Source organism: Mytilus galloprovincialis, chromosome 5 (assembly GCF_965363235.1).
Source record: "Mytilus galloprovincialis chromosome 5, xbMytGall1.hap1.1, whole genome shotgun sequence".
Classification (NCBI taxonomy): Eukaryota; Metazoa; Mollusca; class Bivalvia; order Mytilida; family Mytilidae; genus Mytilus; species Mytilus galloprovincialis.
In genome coordinates, this window is record NC_134842.1 from 23106623 (window position 1) to 23124425 (window position 17803).

Genomic DNA, 17803 nt, shown 5'->3' on the forward strand with positions numbered 1-17803 from the left:
AAACGACTGCGTTCAGACAATGATAGGACATTCCAGATAATTGAGGATAATAATACGACTTTTTTCACTTTTCGCGTCGTATTGCTGTCTGATCTCAAACGGGAGCAATAATCGGCAATGTGTGAACCCCTCATAACAAAAAAGTTAAAGTTTGAAATATTGTCTTGATGTCTGATCACAATTGCCCAATGCTGATAATTGAACATAGAAAATAATAAACACAGAATTTTATTATTTCTGATAGATGTTCTTATTAGTGAAATAATAAACCTGTTGACAACCGAACAACGTTATAATCTACGTGGTATATTTAATGAATGACTATTTTATTTTTCTGTATAAAATTTTATTTTTCTGTATAAAATGAATAACATAAAAAAATGTGGTATACATGCACCGATTAACCAGCGTATCCGTTTATTTAAAAGTGTGCACCACATCTTTTAGATTATTAGGGAAAATAACAAGAAACTTTAATTTTTAAATTTCACCATTGACGAAAAAACACTTATTTTTGTACATCGAGTGCTGTAAAATTTCCAAATTCTATAGGAAGTAGGATCAAGGCAGATTCAAAAATTGCTTACCCGTTACAACGCAATATAAATAAGCTGCAGAACAAAAATAAAATCATCATATTTCATAAGCCTTCATATTTCATTAGTCGAAAGTTTTACCAAAGACTTTATAGAAGCATTAATATATTCGGTGTATGTACACAAATAAAATACCCCTACGTCATTATATCAGTTTGACATCCATTTATATACGGAAATTACTTTATATTAAAAAGTTTACTTCGAGAAATAAAATACTAATAAAATTGGGAATGGAAATAGGGAATATATCAAAGAGAAAACAACCCGACCAAAGAGCAGACAACAACCAAATTCCACCAATGGGTCGTCAACGCAGCGAAAAAATCTCGCACCTGGAGAATGTTTTATATTTGTTCCGGACCATATGAGTATTTGGACCATACGCGTATGGTCATGATCATATGCGTATACTCATATGGTCCGACCGTACGCGTATGGTCGGACCATATGAGTATATACTCGTTTGGTTATAAACGGGCCGGACCATATGAGTATTTGTACCATATAGGTATATTTTTTTTATAATATGCAATGAGAAAACTTTATAAAATAACAATGATTGCTACATACAATTGTATTATTTACAATTCATATAATATTAAATATTAATGCCAAAGATAGTTTTCATCGCTAATTGTATTCTTGCATGGATGCGTAGGGTGACATTTACGTCCACACGATATCATAGCCTTTCTAGGGTCCTGGGTCATTCCGATGTGTCTAAGGTGAAAAAGCTCTAGATCTCCAATATCGTAACATGATTGAAGTACATCATATCACCAGACAACTTTAAAAAATAAACTAGTGTCCTTGTCGGTGGCGTCATTCATTTTTTTTTTTTAAACAAAACACGTATAAGTATAAAGAATTATGAATATTGCACTGCTAATGCTAATCATATTAAGTTTCAAAAGTAAGCAATTTATTAGACCCTTTATCCTGTCGACTTTTACGTCAGGTTATAGTAAAACAGTTGACTTCTTGTGTCACAGTTCATTAAGATATTTTTTGAAGTTATCTTCCCAGGTCGACATTTTGCCATTCACTCGTAATAACATATCGGTAATGAAAAAAATAATGCGTTTACTATAGTTTTGACTAGTGATGAAATTTACTGTGTGAAACTGCTTATTTTATTTTGTTAATCTTGTTATTACTAATTTATAATGAAAAAAATGACCTTTGGTAGTGTCTTTTTAATGACGTGACAACTAGACGGGTTATATAAAGAGGTAAGCATAAATGTACCTGTTAATTACCCCGACCATACGCGTACGGTCATGACCATATGGGTATATACTCATATGGTCCGATCATACGCGTATGGTCCAAATACTCATATGGTCCGGAACATATTCATACCACGTGCACTTCACAAATGTTTCCGTTTTATTGCAGTGTTATTGTCACAAAATTTCATTTTCTACTATTACACTTAAAATATGTTATCATAAACTTAAAATTTATTAAAGTAACATCAACCTTGTTTATAAAGACATGTAAGGTATATATTCATGTTTATCATTTCGCAGCATTGAGAACCGATTATGTTAATATTAAATTTCAGTACAATTCTTAACAATAGATATCGACAAATCGTCCATTTTATGAAGAATTTAACTACAGCAACTAAAGCAAGCACTACAAAATGTCATTCGGTTGAAGTTTGATCCTTTTAAATGCTCATTAACCTTCAATGACCTTCTATTATAATTCCACTGAACCACCTTTATGATACAACAAGGCAAATCACGTTTGAGACAAATTTGAGGTTGTTCAAATACGAAAATCAAAAATTGAAATAATGTAATATTGTATAATATGTATTGTAGTTATTCAGTTTCCAGAAATATTAGATGCTATTCAAAGTTACTCGGCGGTCATATAAATAAATAACTTATACGATACCAGTATGGCTATAATCAATTAATACCGTCCGGTAGAATCGCTATATTTTGTATATATATATAAATATATATATATATATATAACTCGTCTAAACATCAGACCAACAATGTTAGATCTGTAAATTTGCTTTCGCAAATTTTTTGTTCTTCCCTCGCCGGGATTCGAACCCATGCTTCTGAGATATCGTGACATCAAATCGCCTGAACTGTATCCGGTGCGCTAGACCACACGACCACCTTGGCTTCACAAAAAATAAAGCTTTAGGTGGCCGTGTGTTACCTTTCCTCGTCAGTTTTTAATATAGCGTCGTAATACAGTACATGATATATAAGGCATGGAGATGTTTTTGTAACAGATAATATATATTTATGAATTTAAAATTTTACGTTTACGAGATACGGGATTTTATTCATTGAACAAGGTTTTTTTCCAGTTTAATATCGGACAATAATAACTCAAAAAATATTTACACAAATTCGTAAGAAAATTTGTTGAATTGTTGATAGATATTTATTTATCTTTATCTTTATATTTTTTTTTTCGATTTTGTGTTTCCAATTTACAGTGATTTTTCGTTGCATTTGGGAAATTCTCCAGTTTTCGGACGATAAAATAAAAATGCTTTGAACAGTTTCAAGAAACTTTTGTGAATTGTTTATATCTATTTACGTAAGCTCCGTTTTGATTTTTTTAAATTTTAGATTTTACGTTTCCGAGTTATCATTCATAAAAAAGTTATTTTCCAGGTTTTGGACAATATCATAAACTTCAAAGTGCTTGGCGCAGTTTTCATGAAACTTAAGCGACTGGTTTATATCTATCGAGATAATCTAACCTTAGTGTTAGTTTTTTTATGCCCCACCTAGAGGGGTATTATGTTTTCTGGTCTGTGGGTCCGTTCATTCGTTCGTCCGTCTGTTCGTCCGTCCGTTCGTCACGCTTCCGGTTAAAGTTTTTGGTCAAGGTAGTTTTTGATGAAGTTGAAGTCCAATCAACTTGAAACTTAGTACATGTGTTCCCTATGATATGATCTTTCTAATTTTAATGCCAAATTAGAGTTTTCCCCCCAATTTCACGGTCCATTGAACATAGAAAATGATAGTGCGAGTGGGGCATTCGTGTACTTGGGACACATTCTTGTTTTTATATAAATTTCTGATTTATATGACATTGCGCAGTTATTGATCTTTATTTAAGAATTGAATGCTTCTTTTTGTAAATTTATTGGGGTGTAAAAGCGTTGACCGAAGTACATTTTTTATGAAGCACGGAAGCGCTTCATTCCGTAAAAATTTGCGCACGGTCAACGCTTTTACAACCCTATAAAGTTACAAAAAGAAGCATTCAATACTTATAATTACATTTTTCAGCTATGATAATGAAAACACGAATTTTATATATTTTTTTATTTAATTCACCTGTGCACTTTATTGTTGGACCACGTGTTATCATGAATGAAAAGTTGTATTGAGCAATGCAACTGCTTACGGAATAACACGTGATGTGCAGTTAGCCAATCAGAATAAAGTATTATAATGAAACATACATCTAATGTAATTATTCTTTGATAAAAGAGACTGACGTAACATACGCTCATACAAAGCTGTACTGTAACATTGGTCTTGTTATTGATTACAATTATTTAACAGAATTATAAGCAATTGTAATACATGTACCTGTGAGAGGTTAACCTATATATTAAACCAGATTTAACCCACCATTTTCTTCGGAAAGTCAGAAACACGTGGAGTTCGGTATTAATGTTATACTATTTTAGCAACAACAACTAAAACCACATGAGAAACATTTCCCAATGTTATACTATTAGTATTTAACACAGGAACTTTTTTTCATAAAAATTCCAACAGTAAGTACTATATAGCGATTACTTAGCTGAACTGCAATCAATTCCATCTGCATGCCTAATATATCATGTTCTGTGTTACAACTGACAAAGAAATGTAACACTAGACCACCGAAAGCTGAATTTTTAATTCAGTCTGAGGTTGTCGAGTGGTCTAGAGCGGTGGACACGTGCAGGCGGTGTTGTCTCGATATCCCAATAGGACGGTTTCGAAACCCGGCGAAGAAAGAACAAAAAGTTACTTCCGCAAATTAGCAGATTTAACATTGTTGTTCTGATATTTAGTATAAAAAAGAAGATGTGGTATGATTGCCAATGAGACAACTATCCACAAAAGACCAAAATGACAAAGACATTTAAAACAACTATAGGTCACCGTACGGCCTTCAACAATGAGCAAAGCCCATACAGCATAGTCAGCTATAAAAGGCCCCGATAAGACAATGTAAAACAATTCAAACGAGAAAACTAACGGCCTTATTTATGTAAAAAAAATGAACGAAAAACAAATATGTAACACATAAACAAACGACAACCACTGAATTACAGGCTCCTGAGTAATTATTATTTTATCCTGCTGATTTGAATACTAGTATGTATAGTCCCAACTCTGGTATGAAAAGAAGATGTGGTTTGACTGCTAATGAGACAACTATCCACTAAAGTTCAAAGGACGTTGAGAAACTATATTACCTTACAGCGTTCAACAATAAGAATAACCCATACTGTATGTGAATGTGACAAAATCAAACGAGAAAACTGTAACGGCATAATGAATAAAAATATTTTTTACACAAGACAAATATGACAAACAAACAAACCCTGAATTACAGACTCTTGACTTGGGGACAGGCCAATACAAATGTGGCGGGATTAAACATTATTAAGCGCCCAAAACTCACCCCTTCAACCGGGACAGTGGTGTAACAGCACAGCTTAAGAACAAACTTTTAGATGTAATTGGCGTAAATCAAAATCAGTACGAAGTACACATACAGCTAGCATAAAAACAATTACACAAAGCACTCATACTACAGGGATCACAGATACTTAAAGCTAATCCATATAGTCAATTACAACTAATAAATAAATACTGTCCTTCGGAATAGATTTCATACAACACTGTGATAAAGAGCAAATGTACATTTTCTTAATATGTAAATAGATATTAGCTGTTGCCAACCTTATTAGTATTTGTAGACTACGTTGAAAAAATATGAATCTTGTAGATGCCAAGTATTGAAATATATCTCCCTCCAAAAAAATAAATTTTCAATTATTTTGAACAATAAGAAATTGAATCTTATGGATTCATGGTAATAGATTAGACCGCTCAGAAAAAAAAATAAGTATTGAAGATATTTCGAAAATTAGAAGTGGAATCTACTTGGTATTAATTAAATTTGTACAATTTTGAAAAATTACAGAAATTATTAAAGAAATGAACTTCTTACCCACTGTTGCTTCTATTTCTCTGATGCAAGTTCCAATCAAAGCTAAGTAATACGCTTGTATGTTCCAGAATACCATTTTGTTATCAATACAGGTCTATACTTGGCATCAGTAACTTCCAAAGTATAAAGTCTAGTTCTTCATAAATACTATGCACAGGCCTTATATTCATTTGCAAAAGTTGATGCTTAAACATTTTATATAGATATATTTACATGTGACTGTTATTGTTGTTGTTATCAATTATGGCAATCAATTGTATCTGATTTTATGCCCTTTATGGGTACTGTAATTTGGGAAATAAAAATATTCTATTCTATTCTATAGATAATTCTATGACAAATCACCCTCTTCTCCCCATTATAAAGTCAATAAAAATAACCTTTTGTGGTGACAGTTTATAGGTTAATATTTTTTTATATAAAAGTACAAAGGTGATAGACGATAAAAGTTTAATAAAGAGCATTTTGTTCCTGTTTCGTATCAAGGTTTTGCAAATGTATTAAACATATCAGCATTATATCATAATATTATTTTACTTATTCCGAATTTATTGTAATATAATTCTATTAAATATGCTAACCCGGTACACATTTATGTGCATTTTATAATCCAAACAAATACTGGAATGTATTAAGAAACGAAAATTCATCGATGAATAAAATAAATTTTTAAATTTTATATATAAGAATTCAAATCATAAATTAAAAACTTAATACAAAATATACATGTAATTTCATTTTTTATATATTTGAAATATAAATTACTTACATCCGATTAAAATTACAAAAATACAGAGACTGCATTTAACAATATAAATGTCAGCATACAAAAACTTAGAAAATCTCAAAAGTGAGAAAATATTGGAACCAAAGCGGAATCACATGATTTAAACTTTTAATAAAGTACAAAACCATTGATTTCGTTTTCATACCTGTGTCAGCCATTAATAACCTGCTTTGCATCAGTAGTATTAAGCAGAATATCATCCACATTTTATGGATATGCTACTCTTCATATTGTCTGAGTCAAAAGTTGTATCTTTATATATTGAGAGACAAACTAATTATGTTTAGGTTATTTATATAATTTTAATATCAATTACACCTATATCAAACTTTTACACAATATTAGTTCAATATCTTAATATTTATTTTACTGACGTATGGAAATAAAATCCAAAATTAAGAAGATCAACCGTCTGACAGTGCTTTAATAAAGCAAGAAGATAATTATACAAGGATGGGAATTTAAAATTTAGATTTGACTTCTATTCATTACAGTAATGCGTAACGTTAAGCTTAGTTATGGTTTGGTCAAACAAAATACGTCTTATTTTGAATATGAAAGATAAAATGTTTACATTTCATTTGTATTGCAAATTATTAAAAGTTTTGATTGAATGTTAAAATTACAAAAATGACATGGAGCGCCCGTCACCTACTTATGCGACTTTCATGTTCAGAAATCTTCAATATGTAATAAATACACCCAGGACAACAATTATAGCAAAAACTGCTAAATTAAGGTTAAACTGACATAAAGGTTTAATATATACAAAGTGAAATTATTGTTAAGTTAAAAAGAGGTTAAATTTAATGGAAATAAATATACACAGAGACTTAGTTTATATTACAGAAATGTTAAATGAAGGTTAAAAAGAATCAATTTCAGTTTAGAGATTGGTTTTCTGTATTCAAAGTTCAACCTTAATGAATCAGTATTTTGTCACGATATAACTTCAATATAACAAAATTATAGTTTCCTCTCAGTCTTCCTGTCTCGTGTTTATTCTAGTTTTTCTCCAAATGGTTCATTTCATATATTTAGGCACTTTCCTGTTTATTTGCAATTTCACAATGCTTATCAATGCGTCAACATCATGATAGTAAATTTCCAATAATACATCGCTTTCGCTTTTATGCTAAAATTCAGAATGGAGATTTGTAATGTGTCAAAGAGGTAACAACCCGACCAAAGAGTAGAAAACGACCGAAGACCACCAATGGGTCTTCTACAAATGGAGAAAATCCCGCAACCGGAGACGCTAGGTCCTTATCAAAAAATGTACTTGTTCAAAGAAAATGGACGTTATGCGTAACACAAAAACATACAGACAAACTAAAATTAAAAATCTACAAGACTAACAAAGGCCTGAGGCTCCTAAATGACCATCGGAAGTCAAGTGCGTACTTTAATTTCATATGCTTGTGACATAAAATATTTTGATGATGACGTAATCCGAATATGATGCTGTGAGATTCAATATCATGCTGATGAGACAAAAATAATGCCTACGCTACATTTTATCATACTGATGACATATAATATGTTTATGACATACAATATCATACCGAAAGCAAGAAATATCATGCTGATGACATACAAAACCATTCTGATGACATACAATATCATACTGATGACATACAATATCATGTTGATGACATACAACATCATTCGGATGACAACAAATATCATACCGATCACAACAAATATCATACTGATGACATACAATATCATTCTGATGACAACAAATATCATACCGATGACATACTATATCATACTGATGACAGACAATATCATGCTGATGACATACAATATCATAATGATGACATACAATATCATAATGATGACATACAATATCATGCTGATGACATACAATATCCTTCTGATGACAACAAATATCATACCAATGACATACAATATCATTCTGATGACAAACAATATCATACTGATGACATACAATATCCTTCTGATGACATATACTATCATAATGATGACATACAATATCATACTGATGACATACAATATCCTTCTGATGACATATACTATCATAATGATGACATACAATATCATACTGATGACATACAATATCATGCTGATGACATACAATATCATTCTGATGACATACAATATCATACTGATGACATACACTATCATGCCGATGACATACAATATCATGCTGATGACATACAATATCATACTGATGACATACAATATCATTCTGATGACATACAATATCATGCTGATGACATACAATATCATGCTAATGGCATACAATATCATGCTGATGACATACAATATCCTTCTGATGACAACAAATATCATACCGATGACATACAATATCATTCTGATGACATACAATATCATACTGATGACATATAATATCATGCTGATGACATACAATATCCTTCTGATGACATACAATATCATACTGATGACATACAATATCATGCTGATGACATGCAATATCATAACGATGACAACAAATATCATACTGATGACATACAATATCATACCGATGACAACAAATATCATACCGATGACAACAAATAGCATACTGATGACATACAATATCATTCTGATGACATACAATATTATACTGATGACATACAATATCATGCTGATGACATACAATATCATACTGATGACATACAGTATCATGCTGATGACATACAATATCATGCTAATGGCATACAATATCATGCTGATGACATACACTATCATGCTGATGACATAAAATATTATTCTGATGACATACAATATCATGCTGATGACATACAATATCATACTGATGACATACAATATCATGTTGATGACATACAATATCATTCTCATGACATACACTATCATGCCGATGACATACAATATCATGCTGAAGACATACAATATCATTCTAATGACATACACTATCATGTTGATGTCATACAATATCATGCTGATGACATACACTATCATGATAACAACATACAATATCATGTTGATGACATACAATATCATACTGATGACATACACTTTCATGCTGATGACATACACTATCATGCTGATGACATACAATATCATGCTGACGACATACAATATCATTCTATTGACATACACTATCATGCTAATGACATACACTATCATGTTGATGTCATACAATATCATGCTGATGACATACACTATCATGCCGATGACATACAATATCATGATAATGACATTCAATATCATGCTAATGACATACACTATCATGCCGATGACATACACTATCATGCTGATGACATACAATATCATGCCGATGACATACAAAATCATGCTGATGGCATACAATATCATGGTGATGTTATACACTATTATGCTTATGGCATAGACGAGCATGATTATGACATACAATATCATGCTGATACATACAATATCATGCTAATGACATACACTATCATTCTGATGACATACACTATCATGCTCATGACATACACTATCATGCCGATGACATACACTATCATGCCGATGACATACAATATCATGCTGATGACAAAATATCATTCTAATGGCATTAATATAATGCTAATGACATACAATATCATGCTGATGACATACAATATCATGGTGATGACAAACACTATCATTCTGATGACATACACTATCATTCTGATGACATACAATATCATACTGATGACATACACTATCATTCTGATGACATACACTATCATTCTGATGACATACACTATCATGCTGATACATACAATATCATGCTTATGACATACAATATGACCGACTGCATAGAATATTATGCTGATAACATGAAATACCATAACGATGATACTGATGACATAAAAATATCATGCTAATGACGTAAAATATCATGCTGATGACCTACACTATCATGCTGATGGCATACAATATCATGCTGATGACATACACTATCATGCTGATGGCATACAATATCATACTGGTGATGATATCCTACAATTTCAAACTGTTGACATTACAAATCATGCTTATTGCATAAAATGTTATGCTGGTGACATATAATATCATACTTATGACATAAAACATCATGCTGATGACGTAAAATATCATACAATTTCGAACTTGTGACATAACGTATCATGCTGGTGACACGAAATATCAAACTGATGAAATATGATATAATGCTTATGAAATATGATATCAGGATATAATAATTTTAAATCAAATCTTCCTTTATTAAATTAGAAAAATACATACCTACACCTGCAGTAGTATATTTCACGAAATAGACAATTGATATACCAATTATATTAAATAGAGAGCACGTGTGTTTGTCTTTAGCCATTGTAAAAAATTAGGAGATGAATCCGTCCTTTTTTTTTTTTTAAGTCAGAAAAATCCTTAACAAAGTAGTCTTCGGTTTATTATGTTACTGCTTAGCTTGCTTACTAACTTCATATGTGGCGACCTATTGTCATCAGTTGGTTTTGTACCTATTTCAGATGTATTATAAGGACAAAACGTCAATAAAGTTCAATATATTTGATGTACTCAATCATCGGTTTATTTGACAAATTCGGCATATTAAATTAGCTTTCGAAAGCTTTGTTACGCAGACAAAATAAATCATTGCTGCATATCATGGTTCGTATTTTAATTTCAATATATAAAGGGTAAATGCATCTATTATAGTTCGCAACTTTTATCATATTAGGTCATTTTAAATTGATCATGTACTCAAAAACTTTGGCAGAGAGCAAACATTATTTTCATACTGAATACACAATTTCTTTTGATTTTGATATGTTTAAGGTGATAATGTGTGATTATTGAGGCTGTCAGACGTTTTGACCAAATTGTATTGAATCATCACAAATTGCAAGTACAAATGTACCAAATTTACAATCACAATAATCTTTCAATTATTACATGCATAGTTTCCATCATTTAATGAAATCGATATTGGTTTAAAAATGGTCAGCTAAATAAAATGATGACGTTGGCTCCATTTCGGAATGTTTTCAATATTTTATTTATCAACCTTTTGGTTGCCATTAAGACAACATACAAATCAGAGAACAAATGACGTAGAAGTTGGCAAATATAGGTTACAATTTGACCTTCAACAATGAGCGAAAACCAAACCGCATAAAATGCTTTAACAAGCAACGAAACTGTGCAACATTTCCAACGAGAAAACATACAGCCTGATTTATGTACAAAACAATTATCACAAAATAAAATATGATATAGAACAAAAAACATAACCACAGAATTACAGGCTCCTGGTTTCGGGACAGGCACTTACAGAATCTATGACGAGACTTTAGGCTATCAATCATCTAATATTATGTAATTGTGTACTTTCTACATATTCAGTAAATACGAATGCATCATTATGTCATATTATTATTAGTAAACATTGTATTGACTTTTTCCAACGTGTGTCAGCTCTATTGATATAAGTTGGGTGACTAACGATGTTTAAATAACCCTTTTTTTTTGTTTGAATAAAAGTACCAAAAATCAAAGTCAAAATAAAAAAAATAAATAAACGATTTTGCCTTAATCGTGAAATGGCAAACAACGGAGATATTTAACTTGATTCACAAGTTAACGTTACAATATGTATGTTACATAGTAATACATGTATAAGTATTTTATTATCAGTAAGTGCATTATAGTTAATTGACTATAATCCCTAGTCTTGTTTTACTGACAATCTGTTTCAGTTTTGTTCACTTTTGAGATTTATTGTTTATTCCGTCTGATTATGCACGTCCCCTAAAGAGCTGAGTGTCCCGTGTTGGTGACATGCAAATTACATTTTGCCCCTCAAATCCATGTACATGACAACTTAATGTAATTGTAACGATAACACTATGTAAGAGGTATTTATTTAAACCTTGATTTTGCTACTGAAATTGAAGCTATGTCCCCTCAACTCTTTTGCCTATTTTTGTTGATTAAATTGTGATAAGTAGACCGTTTCTGAAATTGTTGCATATTAAAGGAATCACAATACGCTATCTATAACCAGTGGACACTGTCAATTTGAGATTATTGACGAAACATGTAGCTAATGCCTAAGGAGAATCGGTCATTGAAAATGGACATCTGCAACTGTCAAATATCCTTTTTATTGATGATGGCAATATTTCAAATAATATTTCCAACGCAAACTTGTAAAATGTTAACTGATATCAAACATTTAATGAAACACGGTACCATGAGAAAAGTGTTGTCGATTTAACGACAGACGTTTAAACAATAACAAATCAACATGTCATATTGCTCTACAATTCACATTGCTCTATAATTAACATTTTTCAATCTCTTTGTTTGTAATTTTCCTGACATAAATTGATGAACTTTGATTGAATGTCATACAAGTGGGGGGTTCTAGTAAAATAAGACCTGGTTCAGCCCACTTAAATCCCTTCTCTTTTAATTGATTCTAAAGAAGTCAGGTCGATGACAATCGATAAAATATATTACTATAGCGTGACCTTGAACCAGTTGGTAAAGTGAACATTGGCATTCAGAAGAGGTCGTGTTTTTCTCTGACGTCTTCACACTAAATCCATTGGATGTTGGATTTCTCCTGATTGATAATTTAGTCTTAGATGAATGATTATTTTATCAGTTGTTAGTGGCTTTGAATTAGCTGTCAGTAATTGTGAGTACTCTCAGATCTGTACTTAGTGTCGTTATAACTTATAATGAGCCTATAATTCAGTGGTTGCCGTTTGTTTATGTGTTACATATTTGTGTTTCGTTCATTTTTTAAACATAATTTGGTCCGTTAGTTTTCTCGTTTGAATTGTTTTACATTGTCATTTCGGGGCCTTTTATAGCTGACTAACGATATGGGCTTTGCTCATTGTTGAAGGCCGTACGGTGTTCTATAGTTGTTAATTTCTGTGTCATTTGTTCTTTTGTGGAAAGTTGTTTCATTGGCAATCATACCACATCGTCTTTTTTTTTTCTTTTTTTCTTTTTTTAACACTAAACGACTTTCTGTGTCCGTTGATTACGATGGAATGCTATTTAGCAGCAATAATTCTTAAGTTGTTTTTATTCAACGTATAATGAAAATGATGTTTTTAATGACGGACCAATTTCGATCGAAGGAAAAAAATGATTGGGTGTTTAATATATAACAATATAATCAAATAATATATCAATCAAATATCCAATGGTAAGGAGCTTTTTTTTTTGGCAGCTGCTTGTAGGTCTTCTACGACAATCGTTGCGTCCCCTAGAGTCAACTTTAGTGTATTCTTTAATAAATGTTAATAACCATGGTAATATATGTTCTAAGAAAAAACTATGACGGAGTAATAAGTAAAACTTTATCAAACAAGTGAACTTTGGATACGTTGTTTATGTCTGGCTATATATATATAGAGTAGGTCTTTCTAAATTCTTGTTGCATGTTGTCTAAATTAATATATTATATAGAGAAGGTCTTTCTAAATTCTTGTTGTATGTAGTCTAAATTAATATATATATAGAAGGTATTTCTAAATTCTTGATGCATGTTGTCTAAATTAATATTTATAGAGAAGTTCTCTCTAAATTCTTGATGCATGTTGTCTAAATTAATATACAACATGTATATAGAGAAGGTATTTCTAAATTCTTGTTGTATGTAGTCTAAATTGATATATACAGAGAAGGCCTTTCTTATAACTAAATGCAACAGCAACAATCATATAAATATTATCAATAACAGCAGAAGGCACTGTTTGCATTAACAGTTGTTTAACACAGGAAGAGAGTAAAGCATAAAGCAAATCCATATTTCCTTCACCGACGAATCCTTCGAGGTACATCATGATTTTTAAATAGGCATGTACAACGACTTAAGTAAAGTAAAGAAGCTTGAATGATGACAGCGTTCAGAGCAAGCAAATATTCTCAGAAGATTTCTTACAATATATAAAAATCTTAGTTTACATAATTAAAGGCTTTCAGAAGCATATCAAATGAAGCTTGGAATAATGAAGAAAACACCATTCCTTACCCGCAGAGATATAGGAAATATCCATGAATATCAAAACACAAATACAAACACTCTTCAAAAATTCTTTCAACATTTGTCACAAGTTCACAACTACATGTATTTTAAGTCTGAATTGTCCTTTCTGTTTTTAATGATAAAAGTATTCTTATTCAACGAAAAAGTATAAACAAAATAGGATGGAATAAACATACTCTGAAGATGTCAAATTTGCACTTTGTATCTAAAAACAAAAAGCACTTATTTGTTATGTCATGTTTATTTGTTATAACTTTTGATCATTGACCACAAAACAGATGACCTCAAAAGTACAAAATGTATATTTATATGTATATTGTCATTTCCCTGTTTATATGTTGTTTAATATAAACCATTTGTCATAATTATATAACATGAATTCCAAGATTAAATGACTTGCTTCAATAGGTGTATACGTAACAAGTGCAGTCCGTCAACTTGTCTTTTTGTATTTAAAACAGTTCAGTGAGATACTTGCAAGATATCAAGAATGTGTCAGTTAGTCGTTGGAATACGATTGATTTTTGATTATTTTTCGACATAAAAAATTAATAAAATGGTTGCCAAGGGACATTTGAGTTTAAATATTTACATTACATTACATGCGGAACTTTTAGTATGAAGGGCCTCTGCATTTCATACAAAATATGATGATGTCAACAGTTTTACATCCGTATAAAATTTCTAAATACGTATTCAATTTTTGAGTACCAACGAAAAACAAACAAAAAGAAAAAGTGGAAAAGAAAAACAACATTCCCCCACCAAACACAAACAAATCTATATATATAAAAAAACAGTGGCTGATCTCACTTGCACTATAACATTTGTAAGGTAATCAGTTTCTGTTGTACTTACGTATTTCTGTCATTTTGCGCTAGACTGGGCCCAGCCAATCATAAAATATGCAATATGAACATTGTATCGACAGGGGAACCTGTCTACTGTTTCGCTTGGTATGTCAAAGTCCGGTTACAAGGCACATTTGATGATATCAAAAACTGTAGGGAAGTAGGACACAAGCTATATAAACTCATAATAAAGATCATGTACTTTTCTTCTCTTTACTCCCCCTACACAATATACCTGATATCGTTATACAGTGGCGTAGCTTACGTTGAGGCAACCAGTTGCCTCGGTAAAAAAAAAATATTTTCCTTTACTCTATTTTCTTTTAAATGATTATTGCAGCAAACTGGCTGCTAAACAATAATATAGCAACTTGGTATGTCTTGTTGCCGGTTATTGATTCATACCCTTTACGAATTATTCAAGACTTCTTGAAACATTTGAATTAATTTTCCCTCCTCTACTTGGAAAAACCCTTTACGGTAGTATTCTGTAATTCAAGTTTGTCAGAGTAAAAGAAAATCGACAACAGATTTATTTTGTCCTACCCCATTGCAAGCAAAAACAGTGAGTAGAATAGATGAGGATCCAACTCACGAGTCACCCGATCAAATCACTTTACCATTATATCAGGTAAATTATTCAATTTTGTGTCAGAATAATTTTTAGTATATGAGGGCCTGGGTGAGGTTTAAAGAAAACAGAAAAATCGGCCCTGAAATTAATTTAAACTTAAAAGAATATGGATTTAAAATGGTGCTAAATTATAAGATAAAGGAAAATCAAATTATGGGCGACAATGATTAAAAAAAATATTTGATAATCCCATTCTTAGCATTCAAACCCTCATTTATAACCGTTACGTCTAAAATTGAAACATCGTTGTGTGTTGACATGTTCCCCTACGACTATGTTTATTAAATCTGGTACCAAACAAAACATGCATCTATATATCATAGTGCACAGAAAATAATTTATATGTTGTGGTTCTCAAGTTTTATTCTCGCTATTTTAAATTCATAGTACGTTTTCACAAGCAGGGAATTTAAAATATTTAAAGGAATCACTAATTCCAGAGAAATATGTCTGTTAGTTAATACATAATGTCAGTTTTACTTTATATATATAAAAAAATCAACCAAATACTGTTCATTTATAATGAAGAGTTCAGAATAAAGTAAATGTTAGTTATTCGCCGGTTGTCATGTTTATCGAGAATGAAAAAAAAATAAAAAATCATTCAATATATAATTTCAACACCTTCGAAGGAATACACCACTAAAACAAGTGCCGTGCTGCACTTTACATGTAGCATATGTTTTCTCCTAGTTTATCCTGAAATTCGTATGTTCAATCCAGTTGTCGTGTTGTGGTAATCATCTATAATTCGTTGATTCGTGACCTACGACTAAATAAATAATCATCACAAAACTTATTACAAATAAACCTTAACATTTGCGTTTGTTTTTTTCTGTATTGAACATTTTGTATAGGTTTCTTCTATCCACCGAGCAAGGTCATGATTTCTTGTGACTGATATGACGTTAACTCATGTCACAGTGAGGTACAGCCAACTATATTAGAGTGTACTACGGCTTGGAAATATATTGGGAGCCATTAAGCATTTGAGCTGGCTTTCTGCTGGGAACAGTATGGGAAAATATTTGCCACAATCATTTGCATATATATATTAAACTTTTCGTTCTTTTGTACGCCGACGACACTATAATTATATCTGAAACGGCCGAATCAATGCAACACGCCTTAAATGTTTTTGAAAGATACTGTGTCCGATGGAAGTTGAACGTTAATTTATCGAAGACAAAGGTTGTTGTGTTCTGCAAACGGAAATCAAGAACATTACCAAAATTTCAAATATTTAACCAGTCTATTGAAATTCAGGATTCATATCCATATCTAGGACTAACCTTTAATTATAATGGTTCATTTGCAACAGCAAAGAAACGTTTTAGCGAACAAGCGCAGAAAGCTCTTTTTAGTCTCTATACAAAGATACGTAACCTCTCAATACCTGTCGACTTACAATTACAACTGTTTGATGCACTTGTACTTTCAATTCTGACATATGGATGTGAAATATGGGGATTCGGAAACAATTACATGTTGGAAAAAATCCATCTACAGTTTTGCCGGAATGTGTTGAAAATTAGAACGTCGACACCAAATTTTATGACATATGGAGAACTTGGTCGTACACCAATAGATATCAAAATAAAATGTAGAAGAATGGTGTGTTTTTGGAACAAACTTCTCACCAATGAAAATAAACTTAGCAGTATACTTTATCAAATTATGTTCAACTTAAAAAATTATCACACTTTCAAATGGATGGATTAT

The 17803-nt window shown here is 31.3% G+C and overlaps 1 protein-coding gene across 6 annotated transcripts in view; it reads right to left on the minus strand.

Annotated features, from left to right (window-relative positions):
* LOC143075426 (carbonic anhydrase 12-like) overlaps positions 1–17803 on the minus strand; it is a 64181-nt gene that overhangs the window by 24008 nt on the left and 22370 nt on the right. Inside the window, exon 1 of one of the 6 annotated variants that reach the window (XM_076250827.1) lies at positions 14582–14621. The exons of 3 other annotated variants lie outside the window; for them this stretch is intronic. In XM_076250827.1, the coding sequence (XP_076106942.1) occupies positions 14582–14606 (25 nt within the window). In that variant the 5' untranslated portion in view covers positions 14607–14621. Of the gene's footprint in view, positions 1–5825; positions 5917–10809; positions 10926–14581; positions 14622–17803 lie in introns of those variants that run through there. 2 more of the 6 variants (XM_076250822.1, XM_076250825.1) reach the window with 2 other exon arrangements.